This window comes from Topomyia yanbarensis, chromosome 2 (genome assembly GCF_030247195.1).
Source record: "Topomyia yanbarensis strain Yona2022 chromosome 2, ASM3024719v1, whole genome shotgun sequence".
Taxonomy (NCBI): Eukaryota; Metazoa; Arthropoda; class Insecta; order Diptera; family Culicidae; genus Topomyia; species Topomyia yanbarensis.
The window spans coordinates 374,134,196-374,149,929 of record NC_080671.1 but is presented as its reverse complement, the minus strand read 5'-3'; the positions used below and the strand labels follow the sequence as shown (position 1 = coordinate 374,149,929).

Here is a 15,734-nt window from a genome sequence, read left to right as displayed (position 1 = left end):
ATTTATCAGCATCTAACACCACTTCACCAGCAACATCACTATTGGACCCAGCGTCTTCCACGGCTCGACAGTCGATTCCAATGTTATCAATATCGTCCGCAAATCCTAGGAGCATATGCGATCAAGTGACGATGGTGCCGTTCTCATTCCTATTCCCCATTGCAACTAGAAGACTGTAACTAGCCGGGCCTCTGAGACCCCTTGTCTTTCTGCGGGTTAAAAAGTTTATGTCAAAGTACGGAGAAGTGAATTCCATAACTGCTGAGACTACGAGGAACATTTTCCCGAGTGTTCCTAATATTGTCATTGTGGTGAGAATACTTCCGAACAAACCAATTCATTCTTACTTAGTCATTTTATGCGGATCAATCGAAAATGGGACGTTGAATCAGACAACACTTCATGCACCCAGGAAAATATCGTGCAAAAGTAGCTAAGAAAAGTCCGGCGAATGTCTATGGATCTAACAGAAACAAATATTCAATCAAGAACGATCGCGCCTAGTACCTCCAACCCATCAACCGGTACCACCAGCAATGAAACGAACGGCTCGATTTGGTTTCTATATATTTTGTAGTGTATTCCGTCCATTCAAGCAATAAAAACTTGGATATTTGATCTTGCGTTGCGTTGCGTTGTGACGATGATTTTGGCGGATTGCACACTGACATCATCATGTATGACTGCTGATTATCTAATAAGAGTTGCTTAGGAAGTGGTAAGTAGGAATTCATACCAATCCGACCCATATTAAATCCTCAACACATGATAGCCATCATTGCCGGCCGCCCCCATCACGGGGAAGGATAAAGGATAAGGTAGACGGGAAGTGTTGATCCACCTACTTAACGGAAGGACGACGATTCATCAGACTCTTCCATAGGTGTCGCGGAGTTGGTGGTTTGGAAGGGTATAAGGTCTAGGATTCGCTCCAAGCAAGCGATGCGACCTGTAAAGAATATTTTGTTATGTAGTTGTTTAGTTAGTCTTCGAGTACACGATCCCTCGAAAAAGAAAAGATCTTGTTTAGTTTTTGGTTCGTTTTAAACTCTGGGCAGCCGGCTACCGTGAGTATCCTATGTTTCCTAAACAAAAGCAATTTGAACTCCACACAGCCGACCATGGGAGTATTGCCTAGAAAAGCTAACCTTATCTGCGTAATGGGCCGGATCACTATCTAATGTAACAGTATTTAGACAGAATTCGCTGCTTCTTCTCTACGATATATTTATTTGGTTGAAAACTACCGAGTGATAACACGTTATACAGACAGAGAGTTATGATAGCGCGAGATAAATCAAGGTATGTATTTCCTATTTTACGTATCGGATGATTTGTAAAATACACGTATACAAGCGATAAAATGATCATTGAAGAGAAATACAAAGGATTATTAAACTAATACACGGGCTGGTTAGCAATAACGGAACTTGAAAATAAATTAATAAAAACAGACGCGGCGAATTTTCAATACGTATTGACCCACGATCATCGATAGTAGTCAGATTAAAGTCTTGTTGCGGCTGATTTCCGATCAGATATTCATTTTTACGGTACTGTTTCCTTGATTATATCTGTTCGCACCCTCTCATTCTGCTACTATCTGTTTATTTTGTTTATTTTGTTTAATACATCAACAGGCAGCCTAGCCTAAATACTAATCTTATTTCTAATACTCAAGTCGCACATAAAAACAATAATCATACAATAATTACAAACAAAGAATTAAAAGGTCAAGTGTTGTTAACGAAATGATTAAACAATCTAGAGAAACGTACACGCAGAGTATGTCGAGAAACGTTGAAATCAAATGCTGAAGCTACCTGGTTGAAAATTCGTTGCAGACCAGTGATGGCTCCATACATACTATAATTTGTGCGTCGGAATGGCAACCGAAACATATTGTTGTTACGTAGTGCTCGAGGTGCGACGTTTATGTTGATTTGTTCCAAAATAGCTGGGGCATCTATACGGCCTTGCAGAGTGTCAGCGATGAACAAAGCTCTTGCGGTATTCCTTCGAACATGTAGGGGCTCTAGTTGAATCAGCTGACATCGGTTTTCATAGCTAGGTAGTCGGACAGGATCTCTCCACGGCAATCTACGGAGCGCGAAACGTAAAAAGCGTCGCTGCCCACTTTCAATTCTTTCAACGCCATTATTATAGTTCGGGCTCCACACTTCAGGGCAATATTCTAGAATTGATCGGGATAAAGAGCAATACAGCGATTTGAGACAATAAACATCCGTAAAGTTTTTGGCTATCCTGAATATGCATCACAGTGCTCGAGACGCTTTACCTACTGCATAGGATGCGTGTTGTTTAAACGTAAGTTGAGAATCCAGAATCACTCCCAGATCCTTCACGTGACTGACACGTTCGATTTCAGTCTCTAGTAGACGGTAGTTAAAATAAATCGAATCCTTCTTCCGTGAAAAAGATATTAGCGAGCACTTCTTCGGGTTTACATACATGCGGTTCGTATTGCACCAATCAGCAAGGACTTGAAGCTGCTGTTGGAGAACTCTGCAATCTTCAATTGAACGAATTAGGCGAAAAATCTTGAGGTCATCTGCGAACGATAATCGTGGAGTCTTCAAAATTAGATGTACATCATTGAAGTATATCAGAAACATCAACGGTCCCAAGTGGCTTCCTTGAAGTATTCCAGATGTAGAAGTGAATGTAGGGGCTTGGCATTCTCCTATGACAACCGTTATCTCTCGGTCAGTGAGGTAGGATCGAAACCATTGCAAAATACTACCATTAATTCCAAATCTCTCCATTTTTGCTATTGCGATATCGTGGTTTATCTTGTCAAAAGCGGCAGATAAGTCGGTGTAAACAACGTCGGTTTGAGCGCGATGTTCCATACTCTCTGTTATGAAGGATGTTAAACATAATAGGTTAGACGCAGTTGACCGTCCAGACGTGAAGCCGTGTTGATCGTCACTTAGGTACTGCTTACAGTGAGCCTGAAGAGGTTCCATAATCACAAGTTCGAACAACTTCGAGATAGCACTCAATGAAGTTATTCCACGGTAGTTATTGACGTCTCGCTTATTTCCCTTTTTATGTTCGCTAATTTCCAACAAGATGGAAAAATACCTCTGTCAATAGATGTTCGAAAGATGTGAAGAAGCGGATTAACCAAAACTTCAATGTGCCTTATCAGAAAAGCGGAGGGGAACCCGTCGGGTCCCGGATTGAAGGATGACTTAAGTCGAGAGGAAGCTCTGGTAATCATCGTTGCGTTGACATCGATAGCACTCAGAGTTTGACCCACAAGTGGAGCTCTGCTAGCAGCGAGTTCGATTTGCTCAATAGTTAATTCCTCATCTGTGAACACGTTCGCGAATTTTTCCGAGAAAAGTGCACATATATCTCGTGATGTGGAAGCTGTGTTACCATTGAAAGTCATAGACGACGGCAGTCCTGATTCCTTGCGCTGCTCGTTTACATATTTCCAGAAACGTTTAGGATGCGACTTGAGATTACGCTGAATATTTTGCTGATATCGATAGAAACAGTTTTGACTGGCTCGTTTGTACGCATGGTTGAGACTGACGTAATAGTCTCTGAGTGATATTGTACGATACTTGGTAAACCTCCGCAGGGCAGCTCTCTTAATAGACTTCAACCGTCGCAATGTACTCGTTTGCCATGGAGGGCCGGTTTGTCGATGGTGAACTTTCTTCGGAACGTACCTGTCAATAACGTACGCCAGAACGTTGGAAAAGGTTTGGACTGCAGATTCGACATCCTCGAGGTCCAAAATATTTTCCCAATCGATGGTGGAAAAAAGGTCTGCGATACTGCGATGGTCGGCTTTACGGAAATCGTAGGTGACAGAACGTGGTGCAATATCGAAATCATGCACCACAGTGGCATCAATCGTAGCGATCAATGGAGGATGATGCATCACTGGGTTTACTAGAGGAGAGGGCGCCATCACTATTGATGTGGCGGAAACCTGATCGCTGGCAAAACAAAGATCGAGATGGCGGCTATTTTCATTGGCAATAGAATTGATTTGTAGTAACGTGGCTGAGCTATAGCTGTCAAGTAGCCTTACTGCAGCTGGGTGGAGTACGGAAGACTTCCACGAAATGCTAGGAAGATTAAAATCTCCTAGTACCATGATCTCATCAACTGCGTTCGCGTCTTCGAGGATAGTAAAAAGTGAGCTGCAGTGTGCTTCAACATATTCGATATCACGAGCGCAGTCGGGTGGAACATACAACGCACACAAGTATAACTTACGGTCGCCAAGCTCGATAATCGTCCAAACCTGCTCTAGGCAAGTCCAAGAAATATTCTCGACAGTTTTTGCCTTCAAACTGGTATTAACCGCTACTAATACGCCGCCTCCGGTGGATTTTCGGCTATTGCTAGGGTTCCGGTCGCAACGAAACAGTTCGTATCCTGTACCGAACACCAGACTGGAAAGCGTGTCATCGTTCAACCACTTTTCGACGAAGACAATGATGTCAAAATTCTTATCGGATATTGCAAGGCGGTATTGCTCGACGATTGAGTTGATACCACCAACATTTTGGTAGTATAACAGCAGCTTATCCCGTCGTTGACCAAGGCTGGAAATCGAAGAGCTTTGAGGCAAGGAAGAACTCACAGATGCATTGTACTTGCCTGAGGTAGGTTTACGGAAGACCCCTCGTCCCAACTCCACCACAGGGCCGGGACGGCTGCTGGTCGCTGGCAGGAATGGCTCGACTGTGATGGGGGGACTAAGGGCTTCCTCACGACTGGCGGCAAGTGTGCGTCCCGGTGACCGAAGAGACGAGATGACGTGGGATGTATGCAACAAAGCTGGACTAGGTACCTCACGTAAACAGCAGCGGTTCGCTGGCAGGAGGAGCGGTATCTGGTGCTTATACGACGCAATTAACGGAGAACTGGAATCGGGGAACATTTCAGCGCATGAATTATTCTGAATGGATGGGTACTTGCCGCAGTAGGAAGTTTGGAAGACCCTTTCTCCACTCCCGCACACAGGACCGGGACGACTGGTGAACGTTGGCTGCAGTAGCTGGACTGTGGCGGGGGGATCGAGGGCTTCCATAATACAAGCTGCGGTGCATCCCGGTATCCCATTAACGAAAGGAGGACAACTTCGGGGAGCAATTATCTTCGATTTCAACGGAAGTAAGATAAGTATTTGACACAATTAAAAACACTTTTAGGCACAGAAGACTGACAAGTGCAGTACGTCAGTGCACCAAACAATAACCCAGTCGTCGCCGGTCTAAGGACCAAATGTCATCAATAGACTTAGACTCGCGTGGAGGCATGAGATAGGAGACTTGTGAGAACTAAAGAGATTAAAAAAAAACAAAGAAACGACATGCTCCGTCCTGAATCCAAACTCAGCTATAAGCTTCTACAGCTGAATTGAAACTACAAACGGAACATGGCGCCTCTTTGCCATTCCAATTCCTTTAGTAAAGACTATGCTATCTCACCGTTTGACGACCTAAAAACTTGGTTATTTGATCTTGTACATAAACTAAACAAAACCCTTAAGAACGTTTATTTTAACCAGCGATGCCAGATTTACAGACATAGTCTTCTACACTGCCGCTAGAAGCATAATTGTCCCATGTGTATAGGGATTCCCATAGCACACGGGACAGTTATGCTTCTAGCGGCAGTACAGACGTAATCAGAAATCTACAAACTTTTAAAAACTTGAGTAACAGTGTTTAACAAAATTGCACTAGAATAATTTGATCCGAATACGAGTGATTCCTCCACAATAGTTTACTAATTTCAAGTTACTTTTAAAGTAATAATCTAGTGTAAATAGGATTTACACAATCATCTACAGACTTTTACAGATACTTTAATTATTTTTCTACAGACAATTTCACAAAAACATGTGACATTGCTGATTTTATCAAACGTCATATATCAAATGATGCTAAGGTATTCACAATAAGACTTCGAATTTTCAAGTTATGAAATTGGTTGAAAGGGGGGAGGGGTTGCTTCTCTAATCTTCCAGCCATCACATCACATGATTTGGTATTCTTAGTATGTATAACAAACATAAAGATGTGACACAAGGTGCTAAAAATCCTGTCAATCCTATTTTTCATTGGATTGTCTGCTCTAAAGATATTGACAGTTGGGGAAAAGCCATGAATAATCGAGAAAAACTAACCAACAATTTCTAGAATTTTTTTTTCTGCGAGACATTGTTTATTAATGGAACCCAAACAAGCAATATTCCATAACGAATGTCACGTAACATCGACGGCAGAGCAGTACGATCAAGGCCAAGTTCCCCCTGGGTCGTGCAACACTGAGAAACAATATCATTTTCCGCACAGAGAACAGACTTCCATCTCAAGCGTAAATGTTGAGTAAAAGGCACATCCAAAGGTAATCGAGAGGTTTCCACCAAAGATGGTTTTGTCATTATTCCGTTTACTGCGTGAGTGCTACTGAATTGATATTCAAGTGATCGTTATAATTATGGAATATATGGTGGTCGTAATGGTCTAGCAAATATTGGTTCAATTGACAAGTATTTTAAACTTGTTTGTTCGAAACTGGATGTCTGCTCTCTGTGACTTAGTTGTAACAATTAAAATCTTAAAATATTTTTGATTATCAAACAAAACAATCATTAATACATACTAGAACATGAATAATAACTGGCAGAATACATAGTTACAGGGAAATTAGTATTCGTGGACGGTTATCAGCGCTGAATTAGTAAATAGTCGATTGATCTGCTTCAAACTTAGGGGACCCAAGAGATCAGGAACAAGACAGAAGTGGAATCAATGCGAATATTTAATTGCATCACTGACGATTTAACACGCGTTGTTAGGATCTTGATACATTGGACTAGACAAAATAGAGGACTTGACGTTACACACTTCGAGACAAGCAGGCGCAAAATTTAGTCCTCCTCCGATTTTGCAAATTTTGTCTCGCGGGATCGAGACCGAGATCCCCTAAACTCAAAGCTGCAGCCTATTAGCTAGCTAAAAAAATCAAGTTATGAATTTAAAATGCTTTTCAACTTTATTCCCGCTTGATACCGCAAAGTACTTTGGACTGAATGGTAAGCATGATATTCCCTATTTTTACAAGGAGTTGAATACCTTTTAAACCTTTGGACAATCTGGAGTCAAACGTATGAGAAAAACTCCAATAAAATAGGTTGCTATTGAATCATGTTAAGGTTGGACAGAGAAAGGGTAAAATTCGCAAACGAAAAAAGCAGTTTTTTTTCCACACCGTATGTCAGATCTTCATAAAAATCAATCAGCAGTACTGTAACAACATTCTACATACGCTGATTGATTTTTATGAAGATCTGACATACGGTGTGGGAAAAAACTGCTTTTTTCGTCTGCGAATTTTGCGCATTCTCTGTCCAACCTTAAGTTAGACCTAGGGCCCTATTCTCACAGTCACGTCACCTAGCGATTAGATGAAAATTTCCTTCTAGTCACTAAGTGACGTGACTGTGAGAATAGGACCCAATGCTTTATTGCATGAACTCCGACGTGTCGTGTCGTGTTCGAATAATGAGAGCACAATCACTCATTAATTAATTCCAAAGCTGAAACCGCGTGAAGAGCTCATTTCTGTTACATTGTCAATGCCGCAAGCTACTTTCCGTTTACTTAAAATACACAATACGATGGTACTGTTCTAATCCTGGAGTTCTTTTCTTTGCTCTACCATAAAAACGCAACCGTCATTTCATTCCATACAGTTACAGTTAATTAGATAGTTCTAAATGTAATCCGACAGAAGGATCTTGTACATTCAAGCAAAAAATCATATCACTATTAATCTTAATAAAAAGCATCGTGACATTAAAAAAACTGTAGTGCCTTCCTGGTTTCTACGGGGAATTGGAAATATCCATATTATCCGACTTTTCCGTTGTCGGGCTAGCCGTTTTCTCGCGCACTGTCGCTGGTGAAGAAGATTTTTTCACCGCCGTTGCACTACCGCTAACACCTCCACCGCCAGCCCCGGCACCGGCATCGTCCTCCCCACCGCGTTCCCCGATACGTTCTTCGGCGTCATAATCGCGACTAACGCTCTCCTCCAGAATTTTCTTAAGCCGCTTATCCGGTGATCGACTGCGTTTTTTTGAAGCACGAGCCACATCTTTCGTACGGCTGGTCCGGGTACGGGATGTCGAACGTTTGCGACTACGAGAACGCGAACGCGAGCGATGTCGACGTTCTTCCTTGTTGCGATGAGACTTCTTTCGATCGCGGCTGCGATCACGACGTTCACGGGAGCGAGAACGTTTACGATCGGAACGGGAGCGTGAGCGACGGCGATCACGCGAACGTGATCGGCTGCGGTTTCGCGAACGGGAGCGCTTGCGACGATCACGCGATCGGGAACGCTTTGAACGGGATCGTGATCGCTTGCTTCTGGATGACGACCGTTTGGTGTGCGACTGCTTTGAGCGGCTGCGGGATCTCTTCGAACGACTGCGTGAACGTTTTCGCGATCGCGAACGCTTGGAACGAGATTTCGAACGCTTTCGCGAACGGGATCGGGAACGGCGATCTTTCGAACGGGAACTCGAGCGAGATCGGCGTCGGCTAGCGCTTTTATCCTTAGCCAACATTCCGATTACCGGATCGATGGCAGCCGAAATCATACTGTGAGCTTCCTTTACAATCGACATCGCTTCCTCGATCTCCTTTTGGGCTGCCTCATTGCTCTTCGCCTCCGGCTTCACAATCGGTTGCGTCGAATGATGAATGTTCAGCCGATAGCCACGAAATTCGGACCCTTGCATCTTTAGCGCAAATATAACACTCCTCTGGTCACAAAATTCCAGCATGGCATAGCGCGATCGGTCGTTCTCGGCAAACCGTGCGTACTTGATTTCGCCAGCTGCTTTAAAATGATCCATCAAATCTTCCAACCGCCAGTCGGACTTGATATCCAGCACAAGAACGGTGCGACGCGTCTCTTCAATCTTCTTCGCATCAAAATTGACCGGGAGTGGAGGATACTCCGGCAGGTTGTTTTCGTCCAGCTTTGGGTCAATGGTTTTAACCACCTGAAAAAGCGGAAGTTTTAATTAAATTTAAAAAATTTCAAAATTTCAAGCGACAGTAATTAGGTTGCAACAGTTAGTAGCATTACTAGGATACTGAACATATTTTGGTCGTATAAGGGAGGAGGATGTTGGCCTATTACTTTAATTACTTGAATTTCTCTACTATGCCTATAAGTTACATTAATATATTTAATTCGGTTCTAAAATATATTAAATTCGTTCTAAAAGTAAAAGCAAGTTAGATAACCCAATTGCCAGAAAAATGATAAAAATTTTCCTAGAAATACTGTGAGAGCAACGAAAACTAAAATCGACTGCCGTATTTTCTGCTTCAAATAGTACTATAATTAAAATAGTGACAATAGGCACCTTACCCTAAATTGTCAAATGCAAACGTTAAGTATACGTATTATTCTTTCCTACGTAATGTAACACAATTAACGCTACAAGATTCCTCGATCCGATGTACAGCTTAGCTAACAGGTTACCGTACAACAAATACAATTACTATTATTACTCACCTGATTCGGCACCATTCCATCAATCCGATTCACAACCTCCGGTGGTAGCTTGCTCGGAGTATCGATGTTCTGCAAGCCCGGTACCAGCGTTCCATTCGCGGCCATCTCCAGTGCCTTGTACTCGTCGGGTATCAGGCCACCCTGCACCGGAATAACGATCAAAGCTCGATCGATGAAAACCGTGTTGGTTAAATGCTGAGCCACCGCGACGCAGCTGCTCTCGAAATACTTCACGTAACAGATGCGAGACACCACCGGACAGGACACATCCCGAATAGTCGGGTACAACCGAATCTCATCTATCTTACCGATGTGGCCGAACAAGTTCTGCATCTGGTCCTTGGTCGCCTGCGGGGCAATGTTGGTGATTTGCACCACCTTCGAGCCGGATCCGCCAGCCATTGCGATGCGAAGGCGAAGATGTTCTGCTGACAACACTTTGTCGGACAAACACGTCTCCAATTATTACAATGTTGCTAAAAATCAATGCACAACTAATTGAACATTGTTTTTTTTCACCTTAATAACGTATTCAACTTACTTTCGGTAATTTTTCACACTCCACACTGCGAAAAACGTTTTGCGGCTGAACAAAAATGAAGCTTCTCTTGACGCAAAAATGTCAGCCGTTTTCAGTTCGATTACACGCATACATATGCGTATGTTGCACCGAAATTTATGTAGAAAACGGTACCGTAAAAATGGTTTTAATTTCTTATGCCCACCCAAATTACATACACCGAGCAAAATAAGCTTTTAAATTCGATAAGTAATCGCACTATATTTACAGTACTGATTTTTACTGCGTTTAATAAAGATTTCGCTATATTAGAAATAATGTTCATGGTTTATTATAATACGTAGCATTATAATAATCCACTTTCCCTCCGCATCAAAGATGATGGGAAACAGGTTTTCGTTTCCAAAAACACTTTTAAAACTACGTCAAAAATAGTTTCGATTTTTCTGTAAAGCCTAATTCTAATATGCATGTTTGAACCAATTCTACACCGTTTATTCAAAACGTAATATCTAACAAATGTAAACAAACTGAGTTTATTATGCCAAATAAAGGTAAGCATTGACTCTTTATCGTCCACAAATAATAGAGAAAAATGATAACTCTTTATATGTTAATTTAATCTTAAGTCAAAATGTCACATATAGTATACCAAAGCTTTGCTAATATTTTGTAGATGTGATGTTTTGCGTTATGATGTTTCTCCAAGTCGACTGTAGTTAGTATGTTTTTCCAATGTCAAAACTCATATCTACACTCTCGGTTGCAATACAGCACATGAAATATATCACAACTACAAGCCCGTCTCTCTAAACCAGTTCGCTCACGAGGCGACGGGACACAAGCCACAAAAATATTCACTATGGATTTTGATCAACCTATTCCAACGCTGTTGCTGTTGCTGCGTTGGAATAGGTAGAACAAAATCCATGGTGAAATAAAGTAGTAAAATGTGCCATCTACAAACGGAGTTGCCAAGGCCACATATATAAACGAGCATAATAGCAAAGGTGATTGGCAAAATGTAATAAAATAATAGTTATCAATTATCTCTCTATTATCTTCGCGAAATCATGTAATATGCTTATACGATCCTGAGTAAATGCAGAGGTGATAGTAGAATTAATAGCCTTCTGTGTGCTTTAATTGTTAAATAGATTTGAAAGTTGCAGGGAAATTTTTGCACGCGATTTTCTCCGTTCGACGTTTCTGTTAGATATGATGTAATGAAAAAACGCTCTAGAATTGTGAAATTGGTTCGCTTGGAATAAATTTTTAATCTAACGCGCAGAAAAAAATGGTAAAAATAAACAAATTTTGGTTTCAAATAACAATTTTCCCGTTTAATATAGTGACAAACAAGAGTAAGGATTGATTCAATCAATACTGTTGGTTGAAATTACCAACTAATTCATTTGATGGCTTTTCACTAGTTTCAACAAATATTTCGTTTGAAACAACAAAATCATGATAAGTTTAACCGAACAAACAAGTTTGAAGAAACAAAAACAAATCTTTTGTATCAACCAAAGGAGAGAACAACTCAAATTTAGTTGAAATTAAACAAAGAATCTGTTGGTTTTTAATAAAAAGATCAGTTAGATCTAACAAATTTTATTTTGATTCAACAATGTTTCTATTTAAAATGTAAACAGAAGTATTTGTTGAACTAAACCAAATACATGCTTTCGAAAAACGCCCATTTCAGTTTGAAACAATCACTCGCCACGTTTTAGATTCAACTAAACGTTTTGTTGATTTAAAAAGGCCTGATTTTTCTGCGTGAAGCAAGTTAAGTGCAATACACACAGAAATAAAATGATGGTGAAAATAGGTTTTTTTTTCATTCTTAGCATAAAATAACCAACACACACTCTTAGTTCAAAAGAAAACTTATTATTATGATTATTATTCTTCGACAGTTTAAAAATGATTTTGAGTTTCAAAGTTTTCCTTTCAAACTAACAAAATAAGAAAAAAAAAATTGCTTAGAAAAAGAAAATACACTTTGAGGCAAACCATTGCTTGCCGATTATAGATCGCAGCAGAGGACGAAGAAAACTTTCCACTTTTATGTTGTATTACATCTGTCCTCATAGCGAAACAGTTTATCCGAAGTTTTCCGATTCCCTCAAAGTGAATTTTGACAGTATATTATGTTGTACACTGAAAATAATCGACACGATAAAACCATATGCAATTAAACATCATATTCATGTGCGTTCTCATGTTAAAAAGAAAAAGAAATGATTTCTCTTTGAATTTCACATGAAAATCCATTAAAAAGCATTTCATATGGCGTTTCAAATTAAATTCAAACAATTTCCACGTGAATACGACATATTTATCCATTGAATGTCCATTGCCATGCTATTGAGTCGTAAAATATGAACTTTCCACATGACTTTCGCATGAAAAACATGTACAGTCGTGATTCGCTGGTTGGTCATTTTTTAACTGGACCGCTTTTTAGTTGGACCTCCGCTAGTTGGACCGTTGTCCAACTAAAAAGCATCTGAATGTCGAAATCTTATGTCAGATTTACTTTGACAATCAATCTGACACTTATTAGAGATGTGAATAGAAGCAATTACACTACTAACGTCTCCGTTGGAGAGTTTTTGACATCTGTCAGTCGGTCCAACGAATAAAATTTGTTAGTTGGACAGAGGTGTGGCCAACCAGTGAATCACGACTGTAGTGCATTTCTACATGTAAAACAATTGATTTCACCAATTCTTCTACCAATGAAATCTATAAGCAAAACAAAGTGATATTCACGCGTAATTCATTTGGAAAATTTAATCAATGGTATTTCTTATGATTTTGATGTGCTTTTCACAGCATGTTCGCATGAATTTCATTTGAAAACCATATTTCCCACACTCGAATGCATATTCAAGTGGCAACCGTGTGCATTTCATGTGTTTGTGGATTGAAATAATTCAATAGATTTCCACATGATGTTAACGTGTTAAGTTTTTTCAGTGTACAGCTAAGACGAGATATGCAAATAGCAAAAATCGAACATCAAATGCAGCCAGGAAATACTGCCAAAAACAACCAGTCTCTTCAAACTATGTGAGGCAAAAAGAGGGGCTATGCGAGACGAACGATAGAATGAACAGAAAAAAAGAAAAAGAAAACATCTATTGAAGAATCAAAGCAAAGCTAAAACGTGTTGTGAGACACCTGTCTGTCAGGCCTGCAATTACAAAAAGGATGATGGGTTAATTTTTGTAGAGGAAGTGAATTTCTAAACGATATTCTTACAGGTAAATACAAATTATTTTGATATGGAATATAAAAGTGATGGTAAGAAATAACTTTTACTTTATTGCGCAATTTGGTAAAGTTATAGTTCATGAAGTTTTGAAGTATTGCAAAACCTACTTTGAAATATAAAAGGTTATGTTATTTTTGTCATATTGCGACCATGAATGTCCTACATTACGTCGGAGAATCCATCCATCCAATAAAGGAGGGATATGCGGTTTTCGCAGCTTTTCTTACTTGCAATGATATCCGCCGAAGTTAAATGAGCTGAACACATAATTTCGGCGCTTATCGGAGAAGTGCAAGAGCTGCTTTCATTTATGAAACACTGGATAGGGAATTTTGAAAAATTTCCGGATGTACCAAAATAGCTCAGGCACGCGTGAACAACACATTTTTTCTTTTCTGAAAAAATAACCAATGTCAGCGGTTATTAAAACAAAACATTATTTAAGTAACGTCAGATTTTTGCAGTTATATCTTTGATAGATTTCTATAACTTACCTAACGTTTTTCTTGCCGTTTTGGATTCCGTGTTGAAGATATTAGAGAAGGTTTCGTAAATATTAAAAAAATTCACCGTTGCTTGACGGATGTCAAATTTCCCATCATCATTTTTACATACTTGCCATCTGTGAGTCAATCACGCTTTGATTCGCCAATCGGCAAGTCCCGTCCATAGTATTCAAGGGAGAGCAAGGAGTTGAAGGAAGAAAGTTTAGAAAAGTGTGGAAAAGGGTCATATGAGCAAGATTATAGTTTACCGGCGACTTAACCCTGTGTCTGCTACCACAGGAGTCAGGATCTTTTGGCATAGGAAGGCGAATCACCTGACCCAAGTAACCACGACGCTTCAAATGATATAAAGTTAACAGTCTTAAATGAGTCGTTCGCAGAATGCGATAAAATGCTTCATTGCTGTAAATCCAACACCAATGCTTTTATAAAGTGGAAAAGGGCGATTAAGCGACTGATGTAAGAGCTGTCAAAGAAAGCATTTATTTTACATTAGTAACGCTCTTATAAAGCTTTAGTCTGTTAAAAGCGTTACTAGATGCTGCAATAATGTTTGTTTCGTTTTGACAGATCGATGTTATATAACACAACAAAAAGCTGATATAATGCCAAAATGAAAATAATTAAAATGGAAAAATGAACGTTTTCCCATTTTCCACTTCTTATTAGTCATTAACATCACCACAAAATTCCAATTCCTTCAGAGTTTTAAATTAATTTTATGGGATCCGAACCATGATCTTCTGACATCAGCTTCATACGAGGTAGGCCGTTAGCACTCTTATCTGTGGAGGATAGTTGCCGACGGAATGATATTTGCAATATATGAATAACGTTTTACATTATATAGCCTTTGTTAATGCAATGGCACGTCGGTATAGAAGGAGAGGTGCAAACATTTGTCATTTTTTGAGTAGATTAGTATTTATCGTGCGGCTATCGGATCGCGAAATATAAACATCAACAAACGAAGCAGAGATCAGTTTTAGTAGAGATTCCGAAACATAGTTAATATTGACATCAAATTGTGCAGATGAAATTATGAGCATTTAGTGGTTTCTCTATGATATGCTTCATCTGAGTTGCAAATTATAGGAATGAATACTCGTGTTGTTTAATTTCATGTATTCCTCAACGGAAATAGGATTGGTCAAAAGCTATAGGCGGTGCAGTGCTCCGATATTTTTGCCCCATTCGTAGAAAATTGCCCGTTTGCCACACTACTCTCCATTTTGTTTCAGGTTGATATTTTTTGATTAGAACATTTTCTTCATAAACGTCAAATTATTTTAATGTTTCATAACTTTTAGTTCAAGCATTATATGCTTTTCAAGTGTAGCGCAGTAGAGCGTCAAATCATTTGTAAATGCAATGCGATCAAACACTAAACCGTTGCTCTAAAGGTATGTGTAATGCCTGTTACATTGCTCATAAGAGGCAATGTCTTGAAACATTTGGGATGTTGTGTTATGGCAGCACTGTTTTAAGAAAGTAGTTTTAGAGCAAATGAACATTATCGATGTTAAAATATTGCTTCAATATAATGCATGTGGTTATTTGGGGAGTCTGCGGCATGTCCGGAAGAGCGTAAAGTAATTTGGTACTTCATGCTGTCGGAACCGATAATTATCAAAATCATATGAGAAGTAACATTATCATTCAGTTGTAAATCTTACTAAGTCCTGTTTCCCACATGCAGAATAAAGTACTGTGAATTTAAAGAAAGTTTGTATTACAAACAACTTTTTTTGGTTTGTTCTATGGCTTATGTAGATTTCTCGTTAAAACAACAATAGTTTTTTGTTAAATTCAAAACAAATTAATG

General features: G+C 39.6%; 1 protein-coding gene across 2 annotated transcripts; it reads right to left on the bottom strand.

Annotated features, from left to right (window-relative positions):
• Positions 1-7,741: 7,741 nt before the first annotated feature.
• Positions 7,742-10,244, bottom strand: LOC131684586 (probable splicing factor, arginine/serine-rich 7). Of its 2 annotated transcripts, none has more exons than XM_058967591.1 (3): positions 10,139-10,244; positions 9,598-10,073; positions 7,742-9,076 (listed from the first exon to the last, which is right to left on the bottom strand). In XM_058967591.1, the coding sequence occupies exons 2-3, from the start codon at positions 9,997-9,999 to the stop codon at positions 7,889-7,891; spliced, it is 1,590 nt and encodes a 529-aa protein (XP_058823574.1). In that variant the 5' UTR covers positions 10,000-10,073; positions 10,139-10,244; the 3' UTR covers positions 7,742-7,888. The 2 variants fall into 2 exon arrangements, with proteins under 2 accessions (XP_058823574.1, XP_058823573.1); XM_058967590.1 differs by having other exon boundaries at positions 9,598-10,034.
• Positions 10,245-15,734: the final 5,490 nt, after the last annotated feature.

Coding starts and splice junctions, on each gene's coding strand:
- LOC131684586 (XM_058967590.1), bottom strand. Junction 9,077..9,597: donor ATGGAATGGTGCCGAATCAG/GTGAGTAATAAT, acceptor CCGCTTTTTCAG/GTGGTTAAAACCATTGACCC.